General features: G+C 41.4%; 1 protein-coding gene across 5 annotated transcripts in view; it reads left to right on the top strand.

Moving 5' to 3' along the window:
• The window catches only part of LOC126335308 (uncharacterized), a 328273-nt gene that overhangs the window by 5181 nt on the left and 299584 nt on the right, over positions 1 to 23508 (top strand). For 4 of the 5 annotated variants that reach the window (XM_049998445.1, XM_049998442.1, XM_049998443.1 and 1 more), the window contains exon 2: positions 1380 to 1607. In XM_049998445.1, coding sequence (XP_049854402.1) covers positions 1380 to 1607 — 228 coding nt within the window. The remainder of the gene's footprint in view (positions 1 to 1379; positions 1608 to 23508) is intronic. The other variant, XM_049998444.1, reaches the window with a different exon arrangement.

Genomic DNA, 23508 nt, shown 5'->3' with positions numbered 1-23508 from the left:
ACACAACTGCAGTCTCAGAGAGTTGCAAGTTGCACTTGCGTGAGTGTGTGTGCGTATGTGTATGTGTGTCTGCTGACAAAGTTCTTAATGACCGAAAGCTATGATTGTGTGCATCTTTTTATTGTGCCTATCGCGGCTCAGCATCTCTGCTATATGGTGAGTAGCAACTTTCCATCTCTCGTATTATTACTACTTTGTATATGTTCATATAGGTAAATATTATCCTGTAATTCGTCTGACATGTTTGAGACTGGAGTGCTGAATGGTCTGAGGATGAATTACTGTGAGATTGATGCACCATTAACTATAAGGCTCATAGTTCCAATTTGTAAGTAACATAGCCCCCAGTAACAGAACTAATGCAAAAAAGGGTTCAAGAATAAGGTTAAAATATTAACACTTCTGAAAATTTATCCGAATTCATAAAATATAAATTGCTAAAAACTTCTTCTAAACAGTTAAAAGCATTTTTTTTAAAAAAAGACTGTTTTAGCTCTTTTTTGAAAATTTGGGCAGGTCATCACTAAGTGATCAGTCATGAACTGGTTGTATGTTTGGAATGGCACCCTTCTGTTTGAGTTCATTTGTTCATCCATTATGTTCTGTGGATCTCATTATGAAGGAAAACCTTCAGGGATGAGAGATTTGAGAAGTATGAAACACCTGTTAGAAACCAGTGCAGTAACCTGTATGGACTGAATGTCATTTAAATATCCACCCCACTCTTTCCCTGTTCGTTGTGTGATTTTATGTATAGTATTACCATTTATCCACCTTAATGTAAATTATTTCAGTGATTTCAAATTGTGTTCTGATAAGAATGTAACACATGTAGCGCTACTTTATTAATAATTTTTCTTTGTTGATAGTAGATGTTCAGCCTTTTAATGTAATGCGTGCATAGAGAGGGCATATGATAAAGGGACTTTTTTTTTTAATTTAAAACAATTTTGCTATAAAGCTCAACACTACAATGCATAAAAGCAGTCAAGCTTCTCCACTGTTTCTTTGGCTATTATGAACTCTTCTGGGCGTACTCCATACAGTATAGTATTGTCAGGTGACTACTTGCTTTTCCCCATTTCTAAAATTAGTTTTAATAGACTAGGAGGTGCAGAATGCTGTGTCTGAATGGTCAAGGGAGTTGATAACCAACTCAGTGCCACTCTCACACAGAAGATGATACACTGACTCACCTAACACCTGAAATATAATTATGATTATTTGAAAAAATTGTGGTAGGCCTATACCCTTGCAATACACAGTCTATGTTTCATGAATAAATTTGTGTTTGTACATAAATGGAATATGTTGTAATGTGTCTTTCCGAATACACATTGTAGGCCTATGTGTTATTTCAACCATTCTGATGCCCGCAGCAGAAGTCAAAGATATGAGACTGCGCTGCCTTCTGGGGGAGTACAGAGGAGCTGAATGTCCACTGGACGGTGGCTGGTCATCATGGGGTCCTTGGGGACCCTGCCAAGGCCAGTGCGGGGCAGCAGGACGACGTGTGAGGCGGAGGCTGTGTGACAGCCCTCGTCCGGCCCAGGGCGGGGCCTCGTGCACCGGCTCTGATGTTGACATTGAGACCTGTGCTGTTCCAAGTAAGTATTGGTGCTCTGCAACAATAAAATTGCCCACGACACAGAGGCAAGTTTTTTTTTATTATTTTTGTATCAGAAGTAGCTTGGGTGGACTACACTGGGTACTGATGTCAAGCGCAAAACTAATGTTGATTTAAATTCCCCTTTTCTAAAGGATACCACAATATGTAGCTCACTCTTGCGATTTACATCAGTTATACAGTATATCTTAGCCTTTGGCGCACTGCATGCTTCTTAAGACCTGTTGATGTAGTTATGGGATTAATTTTTAGTTTGCTTGAGGGATAATATCCTGGTCTTTGTGCAATCGTGTTAATACATCAGTAATTTGAAAGGAACATCTAATAAGAAAAATGCCAAAAGAGTTGGCAGAAGTGCCCAGCACAAGTTATATTAAATTGAATGTTTATTAGCACATTGCATGTCTTACACAATCAAAGTGTGTGATGAAGGTGATCTGTCAGTTGTAATGTTATATATAGACTAATAAAATTAATGTAAATTTACAATATGTAAGGTGTTACTTCTTCAGTTAGCTTATAATGAGGATCAGTGGACATTTTTGACTAAATTAGTGGGTACGTGCAGGTACTTACAGGTACTATTTTACATGATTAGCATGCAAGAAATCTTGTACACTATAATAACACTTTCTTTTTAGATATTTTTCCAGATCAACTGCAGTGTTTTTTAGAATTGTGTCACAATCTCACTCCTATATCTTATTAACCAGTTTCATGGCCTATAAAGGCATACAGTTTTAGTCACTGTAGGTAACACATAACTTATTTTGTGTCCTGTCTCATACTGATGCAAAAGTAGTTTCCCTCAAAAAGTTGTGGGTTTCTCTCCCCCGAAAAAGGTACTATACCTAATGACCCAAAAAAAACTGCACTTAATAGCTTTTTTACAGCTACTTCAATGATGTTATATAAGATTTTCATGAAAAGCAAGACTGCCCATATGGTTACTCCACAATGTATTTTTATTTACTGAAGTTTCGTCAGTTTAAGTTGATCCCTGGCAGTAGTAGTGGGCTGGACATAGCAGCTTCAAGGGCCTACCTCAACTAGTAATCTAACTTGATTTTGAGAACATCTCTATGCCAATGTCTTGGTATTGTCAGAGCTCTACGGACGACTACTGATTTCACCTACAGTTGTTAGCACTGCAGATTTGAAAGCTGGAAACAGTGCTACAAGCTGTCAGGGATCTTCTTACACCGCCTCAACTAGAGTATACCAAGCAACTTGACACTGTTTGCAGTGTCCTGTTTTTTGTCCATATAGTATAATTCACATATATATTGTTTTTATGATTTTTCTATTCTGTTTTTGCAAATTGTAGTTTCAGGTTATTGTTTTTGTTCTTGGAGACATGGCCTGTCTTTGCAACCAGTCGAAAGGTTTGTTTTGTGCCATAAGCATTTTGTTTCTTTTTGTTCATGAAGTATCTTCTGTGTTGATTTTGTGGTCTTATTATTTCACATGTGTCATGCTGGAGTTGTACTTAGTTGGTTAACACACGCCAGGATGCCTGATTTTCAGCATTTTTGAACACATTTCACTTCAACACCTCACTTGTGCTGTGTGTTGGTTGTGTGTGTTTGCTGTGTATTATTTTTGGCCCATGACTCTAGTTCCTCAAATGTGTACTCAGTATGGCGGATAAACTCTCTGTCAGTTTTACAGCAGACTATTGCTGTTGAGTCATCTGTATAGAAATCAGTATGAGACTGCATCTGGAATGCTATATCATTAATGAAATAAAAAAAAATAATGGGCATAACATTGAGTCTTATGCAACACATAATTGTCTGTTTTTTCAACCACAGAGGAAATACTCTTTGTTTTCTCTTGTCTAAATATGATAACATCTAACCAAGAGACTTCAATGAAAACTACAGCTTATCATTTTGTTATCGTTTTGTCAAAACAAAAGCATTAAGTAGTCTATTTTTTTTTTCTACTTTCAGGTTTGATCAGATTCTAATTTAAATAATTTAGGAGAAATAGTAGAAATTTTGAGTCATCCACAGACATAAAAATAAGAATGAAAACTGCTGGCTTTCAAGTGAATCCTTTAATGAGCTAGAGTGTGCACACACACACACACACACACACACACACACACACACACACACACACACACACCTGTTCAGCTACATTGTGCCAGCTGAACCTACACTGTAGACGCTGCTCTTCAGCAGGTGTTCTGGGGTGAAGGGTTATGTTGGATGGGCCAGGGGGAGAGAGAAAAGAGATGGGAAGAGGGGTAGCTGGTGATTCAGTATGAGGCAGCAGGTGTGCATTATAGGAATGTGGATGGGAGAGGCAGCAGGTGCACTGACAACAGAGCTGGTGTTTGTGTGGCACACAATGACGATCACCTAGAGAACTCCTGAATTATTTACATTCTTCCAGAACATCCTTATCATATTCAAATTTTAACTTAAGAACTGTACCCAATGATAGCCAATCGTTATTTAATTTTTACAGTTTATCTTGATGTAATTCATTTCGAATATTAAACTGTATTAACCCTGTGTTGGGATGTTCAGTTTTAGTTTATTCAGTTAGAACAAAAATTAGTTTTCTCAATGCTCTATTAAGGCTGTGTCCAATTTTTTTAAAGTAGAAAATTGGGTTCTCTATGATGATACATTTTGGCTACTACAAAACTGCTTCTTCCTGGAACTATTCCACTTTTGTTGCAGAGCCTGCATCTCATAAGCTTTGTTCTTGGTGCCATCTCTATGTCTGTTTGGGATTTTTTTTTTTATGCCTTGTTACGATTTTAATCCAAGGGGATGAATGTTACTATGAAGCTGCTAAATCATTGTAACGCACCATCTCAAGGAGTGAATGACACAGCGCATTAGGAGGCATGGTTTTTTTCTTTATATTCCTTTCTGTTTTTGTTTTCTTCCAATGATTTTAATGGAATAAAGTAATCCAAAGAAAGCCAGTTTTTTTAACTCCATGAGCTGTTAATAAACAAACTTTCAATTTAAATTCTCTTTAAATCCAATGCTTGATCAGGAGCATACACAATTTGATTCCCATTTCAGTTTATGATGCCTGTCTTCAGATCTGAAGACAACTATCAAAGAACAAAATTCTATGCTCAACTGATGTACATTTGGTCTCAAGCCCTGGAATTACAGAGTATATTTTCTACCAGTTTCAGTCTGTCTGATTATCAGCAGACACTGTAAAAATCATTCCTGGAGCCATTTTGGAATCATAACACTAAAATTATGAGAAGCTGTTATCCATCACTGTCTTCAAAAAGGTAAAATGCATTTATACATTAGAATAATGTTAGTACACTGCCCATTTCTGCATTCGTTGCTGTTCAGTGGTGTGCACTATGTATACTGTAGATATTGGCAAAACAGAAGATCAGCATTGTTTTGGGAAGGCAATATAAATGGCAAGTTAGGTGCTTCCAGGGGGAAAAAATATTCCAGTTACAAAAGAAATAATCTGCTGGATCAGATGGTATTCCTGCAGAAGTAATACAAGCCTTAATTGATCAATTATCTATGTAAGTGAACTGTAGGAGTGCCATTTCCAGGGAAGGGTGGCTGTATTATGGAAAAATGTTGAGATGGTGATGATCGGTAAAGAACAGCGCAAGAATCCTTTGAAACTCAGTTTGTCTTCTGAACATCTTGGGTTACACAAAGTGTTCGGAAATTCCTGTTAGAGACTTCTAGGACTTGTAGAAGGAAGTGAGTGCACAATATTTTGAATAGGAACCCCTGTCCAGAAACATAATGTTTCTGCTTTACGATGGTTTCAATTCAGATGTTTTGGTCATCCATTTCTGCTTAAGGAATTGAATTAGGCAAGATGCCGTACAATTATTAGGTAACAATTCGAAAGGAAACATCCATTTATCACTTAAACACATTTGTTTGTAATAACATTTAAACATTATACATTTACATTATTCCAAAACAAAATGAACCCAGTGTACTGTACATACGGAACAGTACTAATGCATTACAACAGTGGCTTAATGTGGTGCCCACTATTATTGTTGCAGACATTACACCTACAAAGCATGTTTTGATATGTCCATTCAATCTAGTGTCTCTTCAGTTTCTAGTACAGCAGTCATAACTTGTGCCATCAGATCTTCCTCTGTCTGCAGGAGTTGCGTAAATTATACTTTGCATATGACCCCACAAAAAGTAGTCCATAGGAGTTAAATCCAGCAGTCACGGTGGGCACATGGTTGGATGACCTTAATCTATCTATCTCTCATCATGTCGACTGTTCAGATGTCCCAAAACTGCATGTGAGAAGTAAGGTGATGCACCATCATGCTGGAATCACATTTCCTGATGGACATTCAGTGGCAGATTTTCCAAGAACGTATCTGATATGTTTTGCAGTAAGATCAAGTATGCAGGACCAGTTAGCTTGAGTGGAAGGAGGCATGGCCCAATTACATGACTGTTCAGAATACCTACCCATACATTAATACCAAACTGGTACTGAAATCTGTGAACATGCGGAGCATGAGGGTTTTTGTCTGCCCAGACATGGCTGTTGTGTGAATTCAGAACACAGTCTCTAGTAAGCATACACTCATTTATGAACAGAACTTGATGTGGAACAGGAGTGTGTCAGTCCAGTGATGCAGGAACTGTGAATATTTGTATACTGCCAAGGACTCTTGGCCACAGCTTACCAATGTGGGAGTATGCACACTTCCTTCCACATACAGTGAAATGTATGTTTGTATTATTTACTAAAAGAAGTGTTTATGCAACACCTGCTTAAAGAGGAAAACAACATTTTACAACTGCGGCAGCTTTAGGGCAAAATGTCCACAGAAAGCCCACTCACAGATACCTTCACAGTAATTCTAGTCCCCATCTCAAGCAGAAGGAGGTGTAGTTAATACATTGGTGAAATGGCCTAAAACAATCTGTGAGCCATAGTAGTTATATAAAGAGGTCAGTCATTTGAGGATTACTTTTAGAACAAGTTACTACTATGTTAAACAGATAAATAGGACACTACATCCTAAAAAAAATCTGGAATTTCTGATGAAAAACGTCCAGGTAAAGGGGAAGTTTTTTGCCCATCCATAAAAAGAATCACAGATTGCATCAGTAGACTGATAATACAGGGTGTATATGACCCGGGACAACCAGGAAATCTGAGAAAAACTTGGGAATTTTTTAATCTGGGAGAAAACTGGGAAAAACCCAAGAATTTTTTGAAATTCTGGGATTTTTTTAATTGTTTTTGATTCCAGTTAAATTTTTTTAATTTTGGCTGGTAAGAATTGGCTGCTGGAGAATGATACTGCAGCAATAAAATATAAACGGGAGGAAAAAGAAAAGACTTCTGTGGCTGAAAATGACTTACAGGTTCATGGCACCCTCGATTGGAAATGCTGGAATTCAATAAGGTGTTTGCCCACCCTTAGTCTTGATGACAGCTTCCACTCTTGCAGGCATACATTCAGTCAGGTGCTGGAAGGTTTCTTGGGGAATGGCAGCCCATTCTTCACGGAGTGCTGCACTGAGGAGAGGTATCGATGTTGGTCGGTGAGGTCTGGCGCAAAGATGGTGTTCCAGAACATCCCAAAGGTGTTGTATAGGATTCAGGTTAGGACCCTGTGCAGGCCAGTCCATTACAGGGATGTTATTGTCATGGAAGCACTCTGCCACAGGCCGTGCATTATGAACAAGTGCTCGATCGTGTTGAAAGATGTAATCGTCATTCCCGAATTGCTCTTCGACAGTGGGAAGCAAGAAGGTGCTTAAAACATCATTGTAGGACTGTGCTGTGATAAACAAGTGGTGCAAGGCCCCTCCATGAAAAACACGACCACACCATAACACCACCGCATCTGAATTTTACTCTTGGCATTACACCTGCTGGCAGATGACGTTCACTGGGCATTCACCATACCCACACCCTGCCATTAGATCGCCACATTGTGTACCATAATTTTCACTCCACACAATGTTTTTACACTGTTCAATCATCCATTGTTTACGCTCCTTACACCAAGCAAGGCGTTGTTTGGCATTTACTGGCATGATGTGTGGCTTATGAGCAGCCGTTTGTCCATGAAATCCAAGTTTTCTCACCTCCTGCCTAACTGTCATAGTACTTGCAGTGGATCCTGATGCAGTTTTAAATTCCTGTGTGATGGTCTGGATAGATGTCTGCCTATTACACATTATGACCCTCTTCAAGTGTCGGTGGTCTCTGTCAGTCAACAGATGAGGTCGGCCTGTACGCTTTTGTGCTGTATGTATCCCTTCGTGTTTCCACTTCATTATCACATCAGAAACAGTGGACCTAGGAATGTTCAGGAGTGTGAAAATCTCATGTACAGACACATGACACAAGTGCCGCCCTATCACCTGACCACATTCGAAGTCTGTGAGTTCCGCGGAGCACCCCATTCTGCTCTCCCATGATTTCTAGTGACTACTGAGGTCGCTGATATGGAGTTCCTGCCAGTAGGTGGCAGCAAAATACACGTAATATGAAAAACATATGTTTCTGGAGGTGTCCGGATAGCTTTGATCACATAGTATTTGTCAAAGGCCTGAAGTTGAAGATTATATAATACTTCGTAACAATGAACTACTTTCTATGAGCCTGACATCACAACTGTTTGAAATTAGGTTCATTTGACCAGTTGCCAGTGGGCTCATGCGCATATGAACAGCACCTTCTCTCTCTTCCTGCTGCTTGAAGTGTGACTATTATCTGTATCGGCAGTAGCAGCCAGCAGCCAGATGCTAATGAGAAAAATTTTTCTCATGCGCCGTAGCTGCCAGATCCGCACATGTGCAGAGTTGTCTCAGTTGTTGTGTGGAGGGGGCTAGACTCCATGTAACCCATGTTTGCGTTAAGTGATTTCGCTGTTTCCTCTTTGTTTACAGCTCCTATGTCAAATGAAAACAAAACGGATTTCTTTGGCTGGGAGCTATCTGGTGAATTAAAATACATTCACATAATTATGGAGGGCAAAAATATATAATTAGTTTCAGTTTTCTGATTTTATTTTATTTCCAAGCTATTATCAATCAAGCATTAATCACCTTGAAGAACAATGAAGTTTTTTTGTCAGTTTGCTAAAGAAATTTGGCTTTATTAATCTTTTCAATGTATTTGAAATGAAGTGTTTCATTCCACAGTATTGGCTGGTTCCAACTGTTTGCTGAATTTCAAGTGCATGTTTTCATCTTCTTCCATGTATGGCAGTATGCCATAATAAAGAACCAAATATGAGATAGTACAGTACTTGTACTCCAAGAAAATTTACGTCTTAAAAACCACACTGAAAAGCTTAATATCAGATGGGACCTACTTTATTGTGAATCTGGAAAAAATCAGTGCGCACTTCTAGCCAAATTATGCGTCTTAGTAGGGTTTACGAAATTCTGAAGCTCTTGGAGTATCCTCTGATGTCCTGTTTCTTTTATGGTATAATGTAAGCTCTCTTAGTGCTTTATACATATGAACATGTGGGCTTCTTACAGCATTGCAGCTGCACATGCGCAATAATGCCTGTTTTCTGGTGCTCTCTGGCAACTGCAACTGTTTTCTAACAGTCTCAGGATAGTATTGTGAATTGTGGTTTGAAAAGTGTTACTGTCAAAGTAAATTTCGTTTTATGCAAGATGAATTATGTTACGTATGAGAAAGTGGGATGAATTTTTTAAATCACAGAGTGTTTAAAACTGAATGATTTGAGGACCAGCCACTTACAAAAATTTCAAGCCCAGAAGACCAGACATTTATGTCATTATTTTAAATTTACTTCCACATTTGTATGACGTATCTTAAAGTATAACACACACAAAAAAAGATCAATATTGAATGTGAAAGCTTAGCTTCTCTTGTTGATTATTAATCTTTGAGACCAATATTATATGTGAAAGCTTAGCTGTTCTTGTAGCTGTACTAAGTATATTAATGTAAACCATTAACTTTTCCTCTTTGTGTGTTTGTGCTATGTAACAGTGATCTTGCTATTGGCTGACTATAACACATGTCCTATGCTCTGAATATCTGCCGTCATCTGCTGGCGAGACCAAGTGGTATGCTGTATGTCTGGCTTACAAAAGGACATCGCACTCTCAATTTCAACACTCTGGAAACTAACATGCTGTGTTTGGTGCAATTTGAATTTATACTTCTTTCCAAAACTTCTCTCTTCCCCTTCTAGGGAAGTTCTACGCCAGTGTATAAAACATTAACCATTCAAAAGATGCATAAGTTTTACAGTTCCAAGGGAAAAATCTGCGGAAAACCTACTGTCACTTAGAACGGGCAAACGTACATTTTTTAAACAGGACATCTGGGAATAACCTGTAAGATGACATGGTATTGACAAAGTGTTCAAACCAACAAGAAAAATTCATGAATATTTGTATGTTCCTAAGAACTCATGGCGAGTGCTTACTGCAGCGGGAATATACAGAATTCCTTCCACATGCAGAGAAGTGTAGGTACATAGGAACTACTAAAAGAAGTGTTTTATTAACATCTGGCTTAAAGATATAATTTTGTGATATTATCATTTCATCAGGCAACGGTTCCCGTCAGATCACTGCAGTTAAGCGCTGTTGGGCGTGGCCAGCACTTGAATGGGTGACCATGCAGGCCTCCATGTACTGTTGCCATTTTTCGGGTACACTCAGCCTGAGTGGAGCTACAGTAGCAGCTCTGGTCTAAGAAAACCATCATAATGACACGGGGATCGGTGTGCTGACCAAAGGCCCCTCCTATCCACATCCTCAGCTGAGGATGACAAGGTGGTCGGATGGTCCTGATGGGCCACTTGTGGCCTGAAGATGGAGACCATGCTTGACCAGGGCAGGTAGTGAGTCTTGAGAGGGAGGTGGGACGTCATCCTTGAACTTGGTGAGTGGGTTTAGTGGTTCACTGTACAGGATTTCTGTGAGTGATGCGTCCAGGTCCTCCTATGTGTCGCATGTACAACTAGAAGTATCCAGGGAAGTGCATCAGACCAGAGACTGCCATGGCACATGAGTGCAGCCTCGAGTGTCTTGTGCCAGTGTAGAACCAGGCCAATGGTCTGCAGGTGGTAGGGCGTGGTGTGGAATCTGAACACGTCACGCAGAGCACACAGCTGATCAAAGAGGCCAGGTTAGGCTCAAACTGGCAGTCCCGGTCCATCATCATGGACAAATGGCAGCCAAATTGGGAGATCCACATATTGATGAATGCTTGGTCATCAGTGCAGCTGTGATGTCTTCCAGAGGAACCACCTCACAACCCACCAGGTATCTCAGTCAATCACAGACAATGGGTATGTGAAAGCTTTGGATGGAGGGAGTGGACCCATGAGATTGCTGTGGAAGTGCCTTAGTCTGCCAGTGGAGAGGGGGGGGGGGGGCATGGCAAAGGTGCTGAGAGGAGACGAGGCATACCTGCCGACCTTGATATGTTGGCAGGTGATGCACGCCCTCATGCACCTGGGGCAGTCGTGTTTGACTCCGGGCCAGAGGTAACATTTGGTTACAAGTATACAAGTATGGTGGTTGCTCTTGCGCCCGGGCATCTAAGGCATCTAAGATGTCATGTCACGGTTCAGTCGGGATGAGTGGTCAGATACTACCTGTCAATCTGTTACAGAGCATTGGTGTCATCGCAAAGGTGGTGCATTTCAAGAGCGAGTGAACTGGATTAATCTGGGCAAAGCTGTTGAATTGATGTCGGCAGGCTGACGACACTAAAGGTCTTTGAGATCGATAGATGCGGTGATGGTTGATGATATTGACTCATGAGAGGTAGTTCGCCACCATGTTCTCTGCCCTGTGGATGTATCATGCGTCTGAGGAATACTGGCAGATGAGGTTGAGGTGGCAAAACCTGCGGGAGGGGATGGGGAGGAGACCCTGAGATTGGTTGCAGATGACATGAGCAAGAAGTTTATGGTCTGTGTATATAGTGAAGGGATGCCTTTCAGTATCATTACGGAGGTTTGTGATCACCTCAGAAACTGCTAAAACTTATCCATCAGACACTGACCACTTTTACTGAGCTGTTGTCAATTTTTTTGAGAAGAAGCATGTGCAGTTGTAGCAAGAGGCCGATGGCTGTGTTGCTGGCATCTGCCGTGAGGGACACATGTGCTTCCGGAATGGGATGGGCAAGGGTAACAGCCCCGGAAAGCATGGTCTTCAAATTGTGGAAAGCATCAATCATGTCATTTGTTCAAGGGAGACACAGTTTGCCTGACATGTTCTTCCTGGTCAGTGCATCAGTCAAGGGTATTTGTATGGAAGGTGTGTGGGGAAGATGTTGGTGATAAAAATTGACCAAGCCTAGAAAGCATCATAGTTCAGAATAATCTTCTGGGAGATGCAGGCTGAGAATGAGGTTGACACAGCCCGAAGTGGGGCACATGACATTAGGTGAAATGGTATGGCCGAGAAAAGTGACAGTGGTGCTACTGAGTTGCGACTTTCCATGATTCATCCCAATGCCATTTGATTCCAAAGCCGCGTGAACTTGTTCAAGGTGCTGCTAATTCTCACTGGCAGATGATGAAAGCATGCCACAGGCAAAAGGAAAGTTAAACAACATTGATTCGATAAAATGTTGCCACGTTTGAGTGCCTTTTTTAAGACTGTAAGGCATGAATTGGTGTTCAGAGAACCCAGACGGTCTAATGATAGAAGTCTTAGATATGTCGGGTGGGTGCATGGCAATTTGGTGGTATGCCTTAGGGCAGTTGAGCACTGTAAACTCTTGGGCACAATGTAGCAAGTATGTGAAGTCCTAGATGTGGGGACTACGGCAGTTATCAGTGATGGTGTGAAAATTTATGGTTCCCTAATCACAGCACATGTGGAATGTACCATCTTTCTTTAACATGAGGTGTACTGCTGAGGACCAGTTGCTGTCAAAGGGCCTTAGTATACCAGCATTGAGTGACTCTTTGACAATGTCTTTAGTGCAGTATAGCTTGAATGTGTTAAGGCACTGAGCATCGTGTGGGACTGGAGCTCCCTCTGTGGTATTTACTTTATGACAGGTGCCACTGGTGAAGTGGGCTAAGTGGGAGGGGGGGGGCAGGTGGTGTGAGCTGTGGGTTGCTAGTAGCTGATGAAACAGTGTTGACGGGAGATGGGTTGCTGGTGCACGGGAGGCAGGGGTGGGTCTGCCAGCACATGAGGTGTACTGCTGAGGACCAGTTGCTGTCCAAGGGCCTTAGTATACCAGCATTGAGTGACTCTTTAACAATGTCTTTAGTGCAGTATAGCTTGAATGTGTTAAGGCACTGAGCATCGTGTGGGACTGGAGCTCCCTCTGTGGTATTTACTTTATGACAGGTGCCACTGGTGAAGTGGGCTAAGTGGGAGGGGGGGGGGGGGGGGCAGGTGGTGTGAGCTATGGTTGCTAGTAGCTGATGAAACAGTGTTGACGGGAGATGGGTTGCTGGTGCACGGGAGGCAGGGGTGGGTCTGCCAGCAATGTGAGTGATGCGTCAGTTGATATCGGGAAACTGCGGGCAAGACACACTGTGATGGTGGAAGGTGAGTTTGGCAGCAAACTAACAGTAAGGATGGTGTTGCAGTCGCTATGTGTGTCATGTGGAGGAGGGTGCAGTTGCTGGGCCTTGTGTAGTGGTGTCCATGTAGTTGCTGTGGATGCAGGGAGTGGTGTGTTGGCCCAGGTTGTGACTGTTGTGTCAACATAACACTCAGAAGCCCCAGAGTTGGTAGGGAGGTGACAGAAGTCGGCCAGTACACGTGACAGTTCATGGGATATTGCCATGATGCATCAGAGCAGCATCAGAGTAGCTCCGAGTTTCATGTGTGGAGGGCTGTTGTCTGAGAGCACTCAAGTGCGAGTGGTGTAGAGCATTGTTGTGATCTAAGACGCATTCTGTGAGGATTATCAGTTGTGGGGTTGAAGGAACAGGCATCAGGTGTGGTATGTGGCTGTCATCACAGGAGATGAAAGCACCTAAAGAGTGGTGATGAGTGGCGGCTTGAAGGTCAGGCAAGAGGTCATAGTGGCAGAGGAAGTCCAGTCCTGCTATGGGTTCATCGATTTCTGCCATGTATAAAGTCCATGGAAAAGCTTATTGTGTAAAAGGCAAAGTATTAACCTGATGGAACCATGAACAGCGATACGTGACCTGCTTGCAGCGGTGAGAGGTAATGAAGCTGGAGAGGGATCAATAGGCGTTGCAGTGGCAGGGATGATGCTGACCTCTGCTCTGTGTCCACAAGGAAGCGGAGGCCAGAAGTGAAGTAGTAAACAAAGAGGCGGTGAGTGAGTGCCTGAGTTGGATACTGCGCGACCTGGACTGGTAGGAGCCATGTAGCATCGAGGCGGGATGCGGTGCCTAAATGTGCGCACCATTGGCATTTAGGTGACGGGGCTTGCAGTTGCAAGCAGTGGCACCAAATGTTGCGTGAAACCAACAGTGCGGATAGGTTGTGGGGGGGGGGGGGGGGGGGGGGGTTGGATAGATTAGATGGCAACGGCGGACAGGCTGGGTCGTTGCTGAGTGCTCGAGGGCTGGTTGGATGTGGATTCGACTGAAATAATGTGCGTTGGGTTGTACACACTAGCAGTGCAGGCTGGAGCCACCAGGTGGCAGTGGTGTAGCATGGCGGACTGGCCTCTGTGGGAGGACAATAGAGGTGGTCAGTGAGGCAGTTTTTATCCAAAGGGGAGCTGTGCCAGCCTGTGTGTGAAATTATGATTGAGCAGCACAAGGATCATTATCAAACGGGTAAGTGAGGCAGCGGAAGGCTGGCCTGCTTGTAGTCGGAGGTATGTACAAGTCTGCTAATTTCTGGAGTGGGTGTGATCAAAAGGGGTGTACTAACGATGGGGCATTAGAGGACAGTGCAGCAGGAGCAGGCGCTGGCAGACCAGGGATGGTGTAGTCCATAACAGCAGGGCTGGGCTCGTGGGCAGCAGAGGCCAGCCGAGCAGGTGTAGATGAGGCAACAGGCATGAACAATGCTGGCACTAACAAGGAAGGAACGCCGTGGCCCATAGTACCCAGAGTGGGCACGAGTAAGGCAGCATGCAGGATGCTACGGCAGTGTGGGCTGTGCATTTGAAGTGGACATAAGCAGGGTATGAGTGCTGTAGGTCAGTGCATCAAGGAGCCAGTGCAGAATGTGCATGACCGAAGTCATGACATAAGTGACCGGAGCTGCAGAAGTGACTGCCTTTGCCAAAGATCCATGTGGGTGGGATGCAAAATGCGGGGAGATGCGGGCATCTCATGCAGTGAGGTCAACCAGCATTACCACTAAAGCAGGTGATAGAGGCAATGCGAAAGAGGTGAAATGTGATACCTGATGAGCATGCAGACCAACCAACATGGCAGAGGTGACCAGCATTATCGAGTAACTGTGTGAAATGAAATCATCTTACCAGAACCCGCTGCAACTGGCAGGAGGGGTGGGGGGGGGGGGGGGGCAGGATGGTCATCGCAGATTTTAAATTATGAGAACACTGCAGAGTAAGAAGATGAGGAGCAGAGTGAAACAGGGCAGCGTGCTGCAGACTCACTGAATGGGCTGTGTAGCTCCAACCTTATCTGTGAGCTGGTGAAGTGGTGTCGAATGGTGTGGGGACACCCCGTACAGGGATGAGGTCAGTGAGCAGGCCATTCAGTCCTGTGTGGTTAGCATTCAGGGCAACAGGCGAGGTGAGCAATATTGTGTTGGGTGAGGATGGTTCTGTGGTTTCGGAAACCCATGAATTGAAGTCATATGTTTCCATCTTAGCTGTAAATGATGAGGTAGCAGATTCACAGTCAGACTTCACTCTAGGCAAGGAGAAGTCCAAATGCGAATGAATAATATGGTCCATGTTGACAGTGAACAATGGGAACTGAAGCACACAAAACAAAGGCCATAAACACTTGCATGTTTTTAATGTTACTAATGCTCTTCGGGGTCACTACTGAGGGTATTGATGCAGTTAAGGCAACATATGTCTCTACTAACACATGTTTCAATGGGCATACATTTATTAAACACTGAATAACTAGACACAATACTGCAAAAAGCATGAATGTTATAGCACCTGTGAAAGCCGCCATCGGACTGACTCAAAAAAAGTAATTCAGAGATAAAACACACTTTTCACTTCCTGATAGTCACCACAAATAGTTTGGCTTACTGAGCTTGTTTAAGTTCAGAAATCACAACAATTTACTGCCTCTGAAGACAACTCCAGCATCAGATGAAACATTAGGCATTGAAACATGCCTCAGACTGCTAGCTGCCACCTACTTTAGATAATCATATCTTGGGACAAGAACATAAATGCACCATCAAATTTATCTGAATTGATTTTGTCCCAACAGTTGTAGTATAGAGACTGATTGTACACTGCTGCAAAAGAGTTACTTTTTTTAAAACAAGTTTGTTATTTGTTGTTTACTCCAATATAAATAAGTGGATGTACCTGAAATTGATTATATGGAAATTCTGCTATGAAGAGAGTATGAGTGGATGAAAGCTACATGTTGTTCTGCGATCAAGTGCAGTGTGCTGCCAGGTAATTTCTTTGTGTTTGCAGTTTTTGTAGCAGTTGCAAATTTTTGTAGCAAGCACGCAGCATGGGCAAGGACTCTCATAACAGCAAGAAGACAACAACCTGATCCACAGCACTTACTACAAGAAAGTTTCAGGATGCAGGGTTTGCAAAGCAGACAAGAAGTAGTATCTTTTTGCGACAGGTACTTTCTTAATCTCCCATCAGTATACATTCATTGTATATCTATATCTACATGACTACTCTGCAATTCACATTTAAGTGCTTGGCAGAGGGTTCATTGAACCACAATCATACTATCTCTCTACTACTCCACTCCCGAACAGCGAGCGGGAAAAATGAACACCTAAACCTTTCTGTTCGAGCTCTGATTTCTCTTATTTTATTTTGATGATCATTCCTACCTATGTAGGTTGGGCTCAACAAAATATTTTCGCATTCGGAAGATAAAGTTGGTTACTGAAATTTCGTGAAAAGGTCTCGCCGCGACGAAAAACGGCTATGCTTTAATGACTTCCATCCCAACTCGTGTATCATATCTGCCACACTCTCTCCCCTATAACGTGATAATACAAAACGAGCTGCCCTTTTTTGCACCCTTTCGATGTCCTCCGTCAATCCCACCTGGTAAGGATCCCACACTGCGCAGCAATATTCTAACAGAGATGACTGACTAGCACTTATGGCACAGCTGTTTTTGAACTACAATAAGAGCTTGAAGCCACTGTGACCATTTCTGATCCTACACTGGAGCTATGGGTGTCCACCAACAACGAGTGTGAAATGCTGATGAAACTGATGGAGGTCTACCTGATTGAAGAAACAATCACAATGGAGTTACGGAAGAAGACACCAAATGTGATGGCCCTACTACCGGGGGTGCCATGGATTTTCTGTGGTTAAAACCGTTCACCAAGTACTGCTCGACTGTGGATTCGACATTGTACCAAAAATCCACAGTTGAACTGATAAGGAGAGGCCTCCATTGTTCACCCTGGCAGTAGATATGTCAAATGGTAATGAAAAGTTCATGAGCCCAGACAGTGCCATGAAAAACACCTTCTAACTGGATAGTCTATAGTTATGAATGTTGGCGTTCGAGATTAGGATTGTTCTGCTACCTACATTATGGTTTCTGTGACAGCCAGTGAGCATTCAGCAGTGTTGTGGGTGCTCTGCTGTGAATGTCGTAGCTAGTGCGAGCATTAAACTTGATCATAGCAAGTTGTTTAGGGAATTTTTATTTCATTTGTTGCGAGTTGTCATTACTGATGGTCGTGATATTCAAGCTACTGTGGCTGTAGGGCCTTTTCAATCTACAACAATGTTAGAAACAAGATGCTAGAAAGGCAGAACATCAGACGAGCCCAGAAGCAGTCACCAAAAATAAGAGATGGAGAAGAGTGTATGGTAAACGTATCCAGTGCAGTACAGTAGTTGAAACAACCCATTAGCAAGAGTGGTGGGGGCAGGGGCCCAGCCTCACAGCACAGAGTGAAGACTGTCAGTGCCAGAACGCTGGCTGGCAAAAGGAGTCACAGTAGCAAACTGCATCGCAGTGGCAGAAGGCATTGCAAGAACAGAAGATGACAAGCACATGGAATGGAACTGGAAGTTAAGGTCGAAGCACTCATCGATGTAGCGGTGATGAGACTCTACCATCAGCTTCAAACCGAATCGCTACATAGGATAAATAATGGCAGTCCATGCCATAATCAAAAGGCTCAAAAGCCCTAAAGCACACAATCAGTCAGAACCAAGCTTTTAGAGGAGATTTCCCCTGCCATAAAGCAAATACCAGCATGTGCATCTCCTGCTCTGCTGAGCAAGATCTATATTTTTTATGCCTTACAAATCTATCAGTGAATTAAGTCAAACCAAAATAATGCAGGTTAAATCAAGGGACAAAAGAACAATGTTCTCCATATGCCCTTCTGGGGACGGAGAGAAAGATGAAGGAAAAAAAAAATTAAATTCGTTACGTGAAACAAGGAATGTCTTTGATATACAATAGTTTACACATTAAAATATAACTTTTGTAGTGACACTAGTTATTTCAGAAACTCTAGCATGCAGCCAAATTCACAAAAAGCATACTCAAAGTGTTTCACACAACTCACAAATAGTTCTTCAGACTGTCAGTTTCACAGTGTGTATGACACAATGACAAACTTCCTTATGAAAACTTCAAAGTTTCTCAGTGATATCACTCATGGAAATATTCTAAATTCAAATGTGGACTAAACTTACAAAATAATCAAAGTCCTTGACACATACACTATGTGGCCATATGCTGCCCATAAATCAAATTACATAAATGTTACCTTGGTGTGTACTGGTGACTGAGCTCCTTATCCTTTTGACTCTAAACTCTAAGCTTCCTATGGTGTTACTCACAGAAAAATTCTAAATTGTAATATATTCTGGACTCACAAAGTAAAGTTCCAAGTGTTTCAAAACACACGAACGTTGGAAAATTGCATTCTGGAACAGAGGTCGTCACCCTTTTGAGTCTATAAAAAAGATACGTTTCAGTCTCACACCCAAGACCAGCTTACTACGTATTCCACCACTACTTCTTTTAGCTTGCTTCCTATTGGGTGCCACTATCATCTTACCTACCACTGCATTCCATCTTAGTGATGTGCATTGCATCACATTTTGATACAGGTTTTGGAGTAATTGGCCAATACTACTGAAAAGAGTTTCATAATAAGTACTGCTCAAAAACAGATCAAGTGGTATGAAACACTAAATATTTAAAACTGATAGCTCCTCATAAAATATTATGTTAACATGATTATTCTGTTGCTAATCTAAGACTGCGCACTTTTATTACTAAGTAAAGATGTGAAACTCTAGAAATATTATTATGTAGCTTTGCATGCTGTGGTGTGTGTGTGTGTGTGTGTGTGTGTGTGTGTGTGTGTGTGTGTGTTAAATGTTTGTAACTATGATTTGGTGAGATTTCCTTCCACCTCAAGCATCAGTGGCGAGAGTTCCATGTATACAATAGTGAAGCACCTGCTAGCTAAACTCTGTGGGCTAGCCCAGCATACTTGCCCATGTATCTGCTTCATCTGTTAAACATTTTGATCATTCCTAGTTGCAAACCACAGTGTGTTTAGTACAGCAGTGCCCCTTTGATGTTTCAAACTGGAAATACTGTGGTCCCATTTACACACAGAGACATCTTGTCCTGCAATATTTATTAAGAAATTGCAACCAAGATTTCATAAACTGGGTTGCAAGCTTACAGCTTAAAATCTTTTCCCTTAAGTTTTCCTTACCAGAGAAGTTTGCCAGAGAAGTTTAAGTTTACAGTGACCATTACTTGAATTGGAATGTCTATCCGAGATACTCAGAACCTCATTCTCCACACTGTAATTACTGGTCTACTCAGACTAGAACACTGGTGTTCGTACTGTAATCTCTCAGTAACTCCAGTAGGCTTGTCCTCACTATGAAATGTATGAGGGAGGATCAGAAAGTAGCATACAATTTTTTTTTCTGCCCTGGTATTACAGCTGAAATGTTGAAATCTCATGACAATATGTTTCAAGTTGTCACTATAGAGGGTATTTTGTTGTCATGTGCAGGGCTGGCGAGAGAAGCTGAACTAAAAAATAAACACAATGCGCTTGTTACTGTTGTCAAGTTGTGAAGAGAGGATAAGTGTAGCTCAATATTTGTGAGCCAAAGGGCATAAAATGAGTGAAATTCAGAGGGACGTATGTGGTGTGTATGGGGACGACTGTATGGACTGTAGTAAAGTCACCAGATGCATTCTCCCAAGAGGGCCATGTGAACCGTAGTGGTTCACTAAGCTCCAGGCAGCTGGTAACAGCTGCAACCCTGCAGAATGTCAGAGCCATTCAGCCAGCAATTTCGAATAACTGGTGTGTGCAACTGCGAACCTTATCACAGCAGTTCAACATTTCCTGTGGTGTGGTGTATGATATTGTTCATGACATGTTGAAATTCTGTAAAGTTAGTGCCTGCTGGGTGTGTAAGAACCTGATGGTCAAGCACAAGGGCCATCAAATGATAACAAGCCTGGATCACTTAATGCATTACGTCACAGAAGGGCATGACTTTCTGAAAGGAATTATCACTGGGGATGAGTCATGGGTTTACCATTACACGTCAAAACCAGGCAGGCCTCTATGGTGTTAAAACATGCTGCTTCCCCAGTATGAAAAAAATTCAGAGTGACTCAGTCTATTAGGAAAGCGCTTGTGAATGTGTTCTGGGATATGCACCGTGTGTTATTGGTGAACTTTGCTGAACACAGGACGACTGTGAGTGCTGCAGACTACATTAAAACTTTGGTTAAGTTATGTTGTGCCGTTTGTGACAAATGACACAGCAATACTGATGGTGTCAAACTTCTTCCTGACAATGCTCTCCCCCATGTTCCTGCTCCTGTTCCTGAGAAAATTGTCAAATTTGTGTGGAAGGTGCTCCAGCATCCACCATACAGTCTGGACCTTTCACCTTCGGAATTTCACCTGTTTGGTCCCATGAAGCAATTCCTGGCCAGCCAACGCTTTGAGACAGAACTAGAAATGAAATCAGCAATCCACAGATAGTTATACTCCAAATTGAATATTGAAACTGGTGCCGCATTGGGAGAAATTTGTTGAGAACATTGCTGACTGTGTAGAAAAGTAGGTAAAAGATGTTAGTTCATTTTTTATTTTTTTTTATTTTTACCATTTAAACTTAATGGTTATAAATTTATTGTGCATTAGTTTCTGATCTTTCCTCGTAAATAACTTGACTATTAGCACCAAATTCATCTTCTTACCTGAAACAGCACCTCTACATTTTGCTTGATGTATGTATAAACTTAACAAAACCTGACTACATGTCATTGTGGAGAATTTGCCCATCAGCATACCTCATTTGTGAGCAAAATCTATATGTGTATGCAGAATTACTACTCATAATGTCACATGAAATAGTTGAGATTCAAAAACTTCATTCATGGATCTGCATAGGCCAAAATTAACAAATTAAAAGACTTCAGATTCCAGATCAAATAAAAATAAAATGGCTTTAACTCTCCACCCACTGCTCTCAGGCTATAAGAAAAAAATGCAAAAGACAAAAATTTAAAATTAACTGCATGTGAGTTTTTCATCAACTTTAAAGATATACAATAATTGTTTTAAATTGCAAATTTGCAGGTAACAGTGGCTTAATAATTCAATGATCTCTTGTGTTAATCAGATTGTGCACAAATTCATCTTTGCAATTTTAAAGAAAAGTATAAAAATTCACTTTACTACAGCATTCATTTATCTTTTGTGCTGGACGAAATCTGATGTGGTCCATACTACAGTATCTTGCCTTCTTGTTAACCAGTACTGAGATTTGAGATATAATTCTGATGAAACTCCATTCAGCTAGATGGCTCTTTACTGCAAAGTTGTGTCTGCTGTTGCCAGCCAAGCTCTTAAGTCCCTTAAAACAAATCTATTTGAAAAACAGACTGAGTATATATGTCATTGCATGCCCTGATAACCCATTGTGAGGTTATTAATACCTTCCCATTACTCATGAAGCCTTAGAGTATCTAAGAGAATCCCAAGAAATCCATGAAAAGAATATGGTTGCAATGTTCCAATTAAGAAATTACATACACAATTTTATGTTAACTGCAGGATACTTTTGACCTCTAGCTTAAGAACCTAATCTCATTGGAGTGTTTACACTGTAGAATTCACTGCCGTTAATCAGGTGTTGTATGAAATTTATTCTAATGGCTAGCCAAACTGCAGTGTTCTCCAGAGATAAGAGACACAGCCATACATACGAGAGCACGAATCTGCCTGCAACTGTGTTAACATTGCCATCCAAAGAGTGGTGTCACGCGGCAAAGACTATTTCGTGCCTCCACAATACCTTACTCAAATAGTTCCCATGTGGACATCCATCCTCTGAACAAAGACACGATCAGACACATGGCTCCACTAAATCTGTTCAACAACAGTAGGCTCTCAACAGTACCTCAAGACTAAATCAGAACCATGTTAATAGTGGCCACCAATGAGAGGCATATTGGACCTTATACAAGTGTTGTTCACTGCATTCAGGACTAGACCAGCGTTAGACAGATATTAGTGCATGTGAATATTGATCCATTGGCATGCATCAGTTGCGTACTGAAGTTAAGTGATATGATATTTCTTTAATAAATTATCTGTGTTGCCATATATAACTTTTTCACAGTGTTACGTAACCTTATGTGGCCCTGTGACATTATCATTTCTGTGTGCAAGCAATCTACCTCATAACATCAACTACTTTCGGTGGCAAGGGGTTCTCTTACAGCCTCCTATTTATGTATGGCATCAATTGTATTTGATGAATACAACACAAACCAACACACAGTTGATTAAAAACAAACTTCCCCTCAGTCGTCATCAATTTTATTCTTACTAAACTATATAAAGAATTCTCTTTTTCTGAATTTGTTGCTTTTGAAATAAAAATGCTGTTGCCACAGCTGTGTCTACAATAATGCAACTGTAGTACATTCATAGTCATAAATAAACAAATACCATGCCCTGTTTTCTGAAGTTCATAAAAAAATCCTCCTCAAATGACTTCACTAACAAGACATTAGAACCAATTCATAGACACAATCCAAATGATATCCTGCAAATAAATATTAACATACTACAATAATGAAATTTATCCACACACTAATAACCTCCAAATAAGCATTATTACTTGTCACCTGTCATTACCTGTGTCAATCAACAACCGTACAGTGATATAGCTACTCCCACACACCAAGACATTAGTACACCCTGAAGCAAAGCACATAGACATATAAATAAAAATGTAATTGAACGAAAACCTTCTTCATTCCTACATTATTCAGTCCACATATTCTTATTACAGTGGTACGTGATGTGTTATGCAAAAAATGCACCTAATAAAATTCCCAAAACCATCAATAGATTAACCCTTCACATGACAAAAGACACTATTGATAAATACATCTCTCTTCCTTCTTCTTTTTCCTGGCCTTTATCTTGTATCTTCACCGGGTCGGCATTTTAAATATGGATTTGGCAATGTCAGTGGTGAGGGTGGCAGGATGCCCTTCTACTCCACCCCTTTCACCCAGGAATGGAACTTGTGTATCGCATCTGTCTGTGTCTTGTGTTATTTCATGTGAAAGTGTGTGAATTTTATCAGAATGTTTGTAAATCATGTAGCTGAGCCAGGACCTGGGTACCAGCCCAGTGTTCACCTAGTCAAATGCGGGAAAACTGCCTAAAACCCACATCCTGCCTGGTGGTACATCATTCCTCATTGTTAATTCACTG

Source organism: Schistocerca gregaria, chromosome 2 (genome assembly GCF_023897955.1).
Source record: "Schistocerca gregaria isolate iqSchGreg1 chromosome 2, iqSchGreg1.2, whole genome shotgun sequence".
Lineage (NCBI taxonomy): Eukaryota > Metazoa > Arthropoda > Insecta > Orthoptera > Acrididae > Schistocerca > Schistocerca gregaria.
This window is presented reverse-complemented; position numbering and strand designations above follow the sequence as displayed.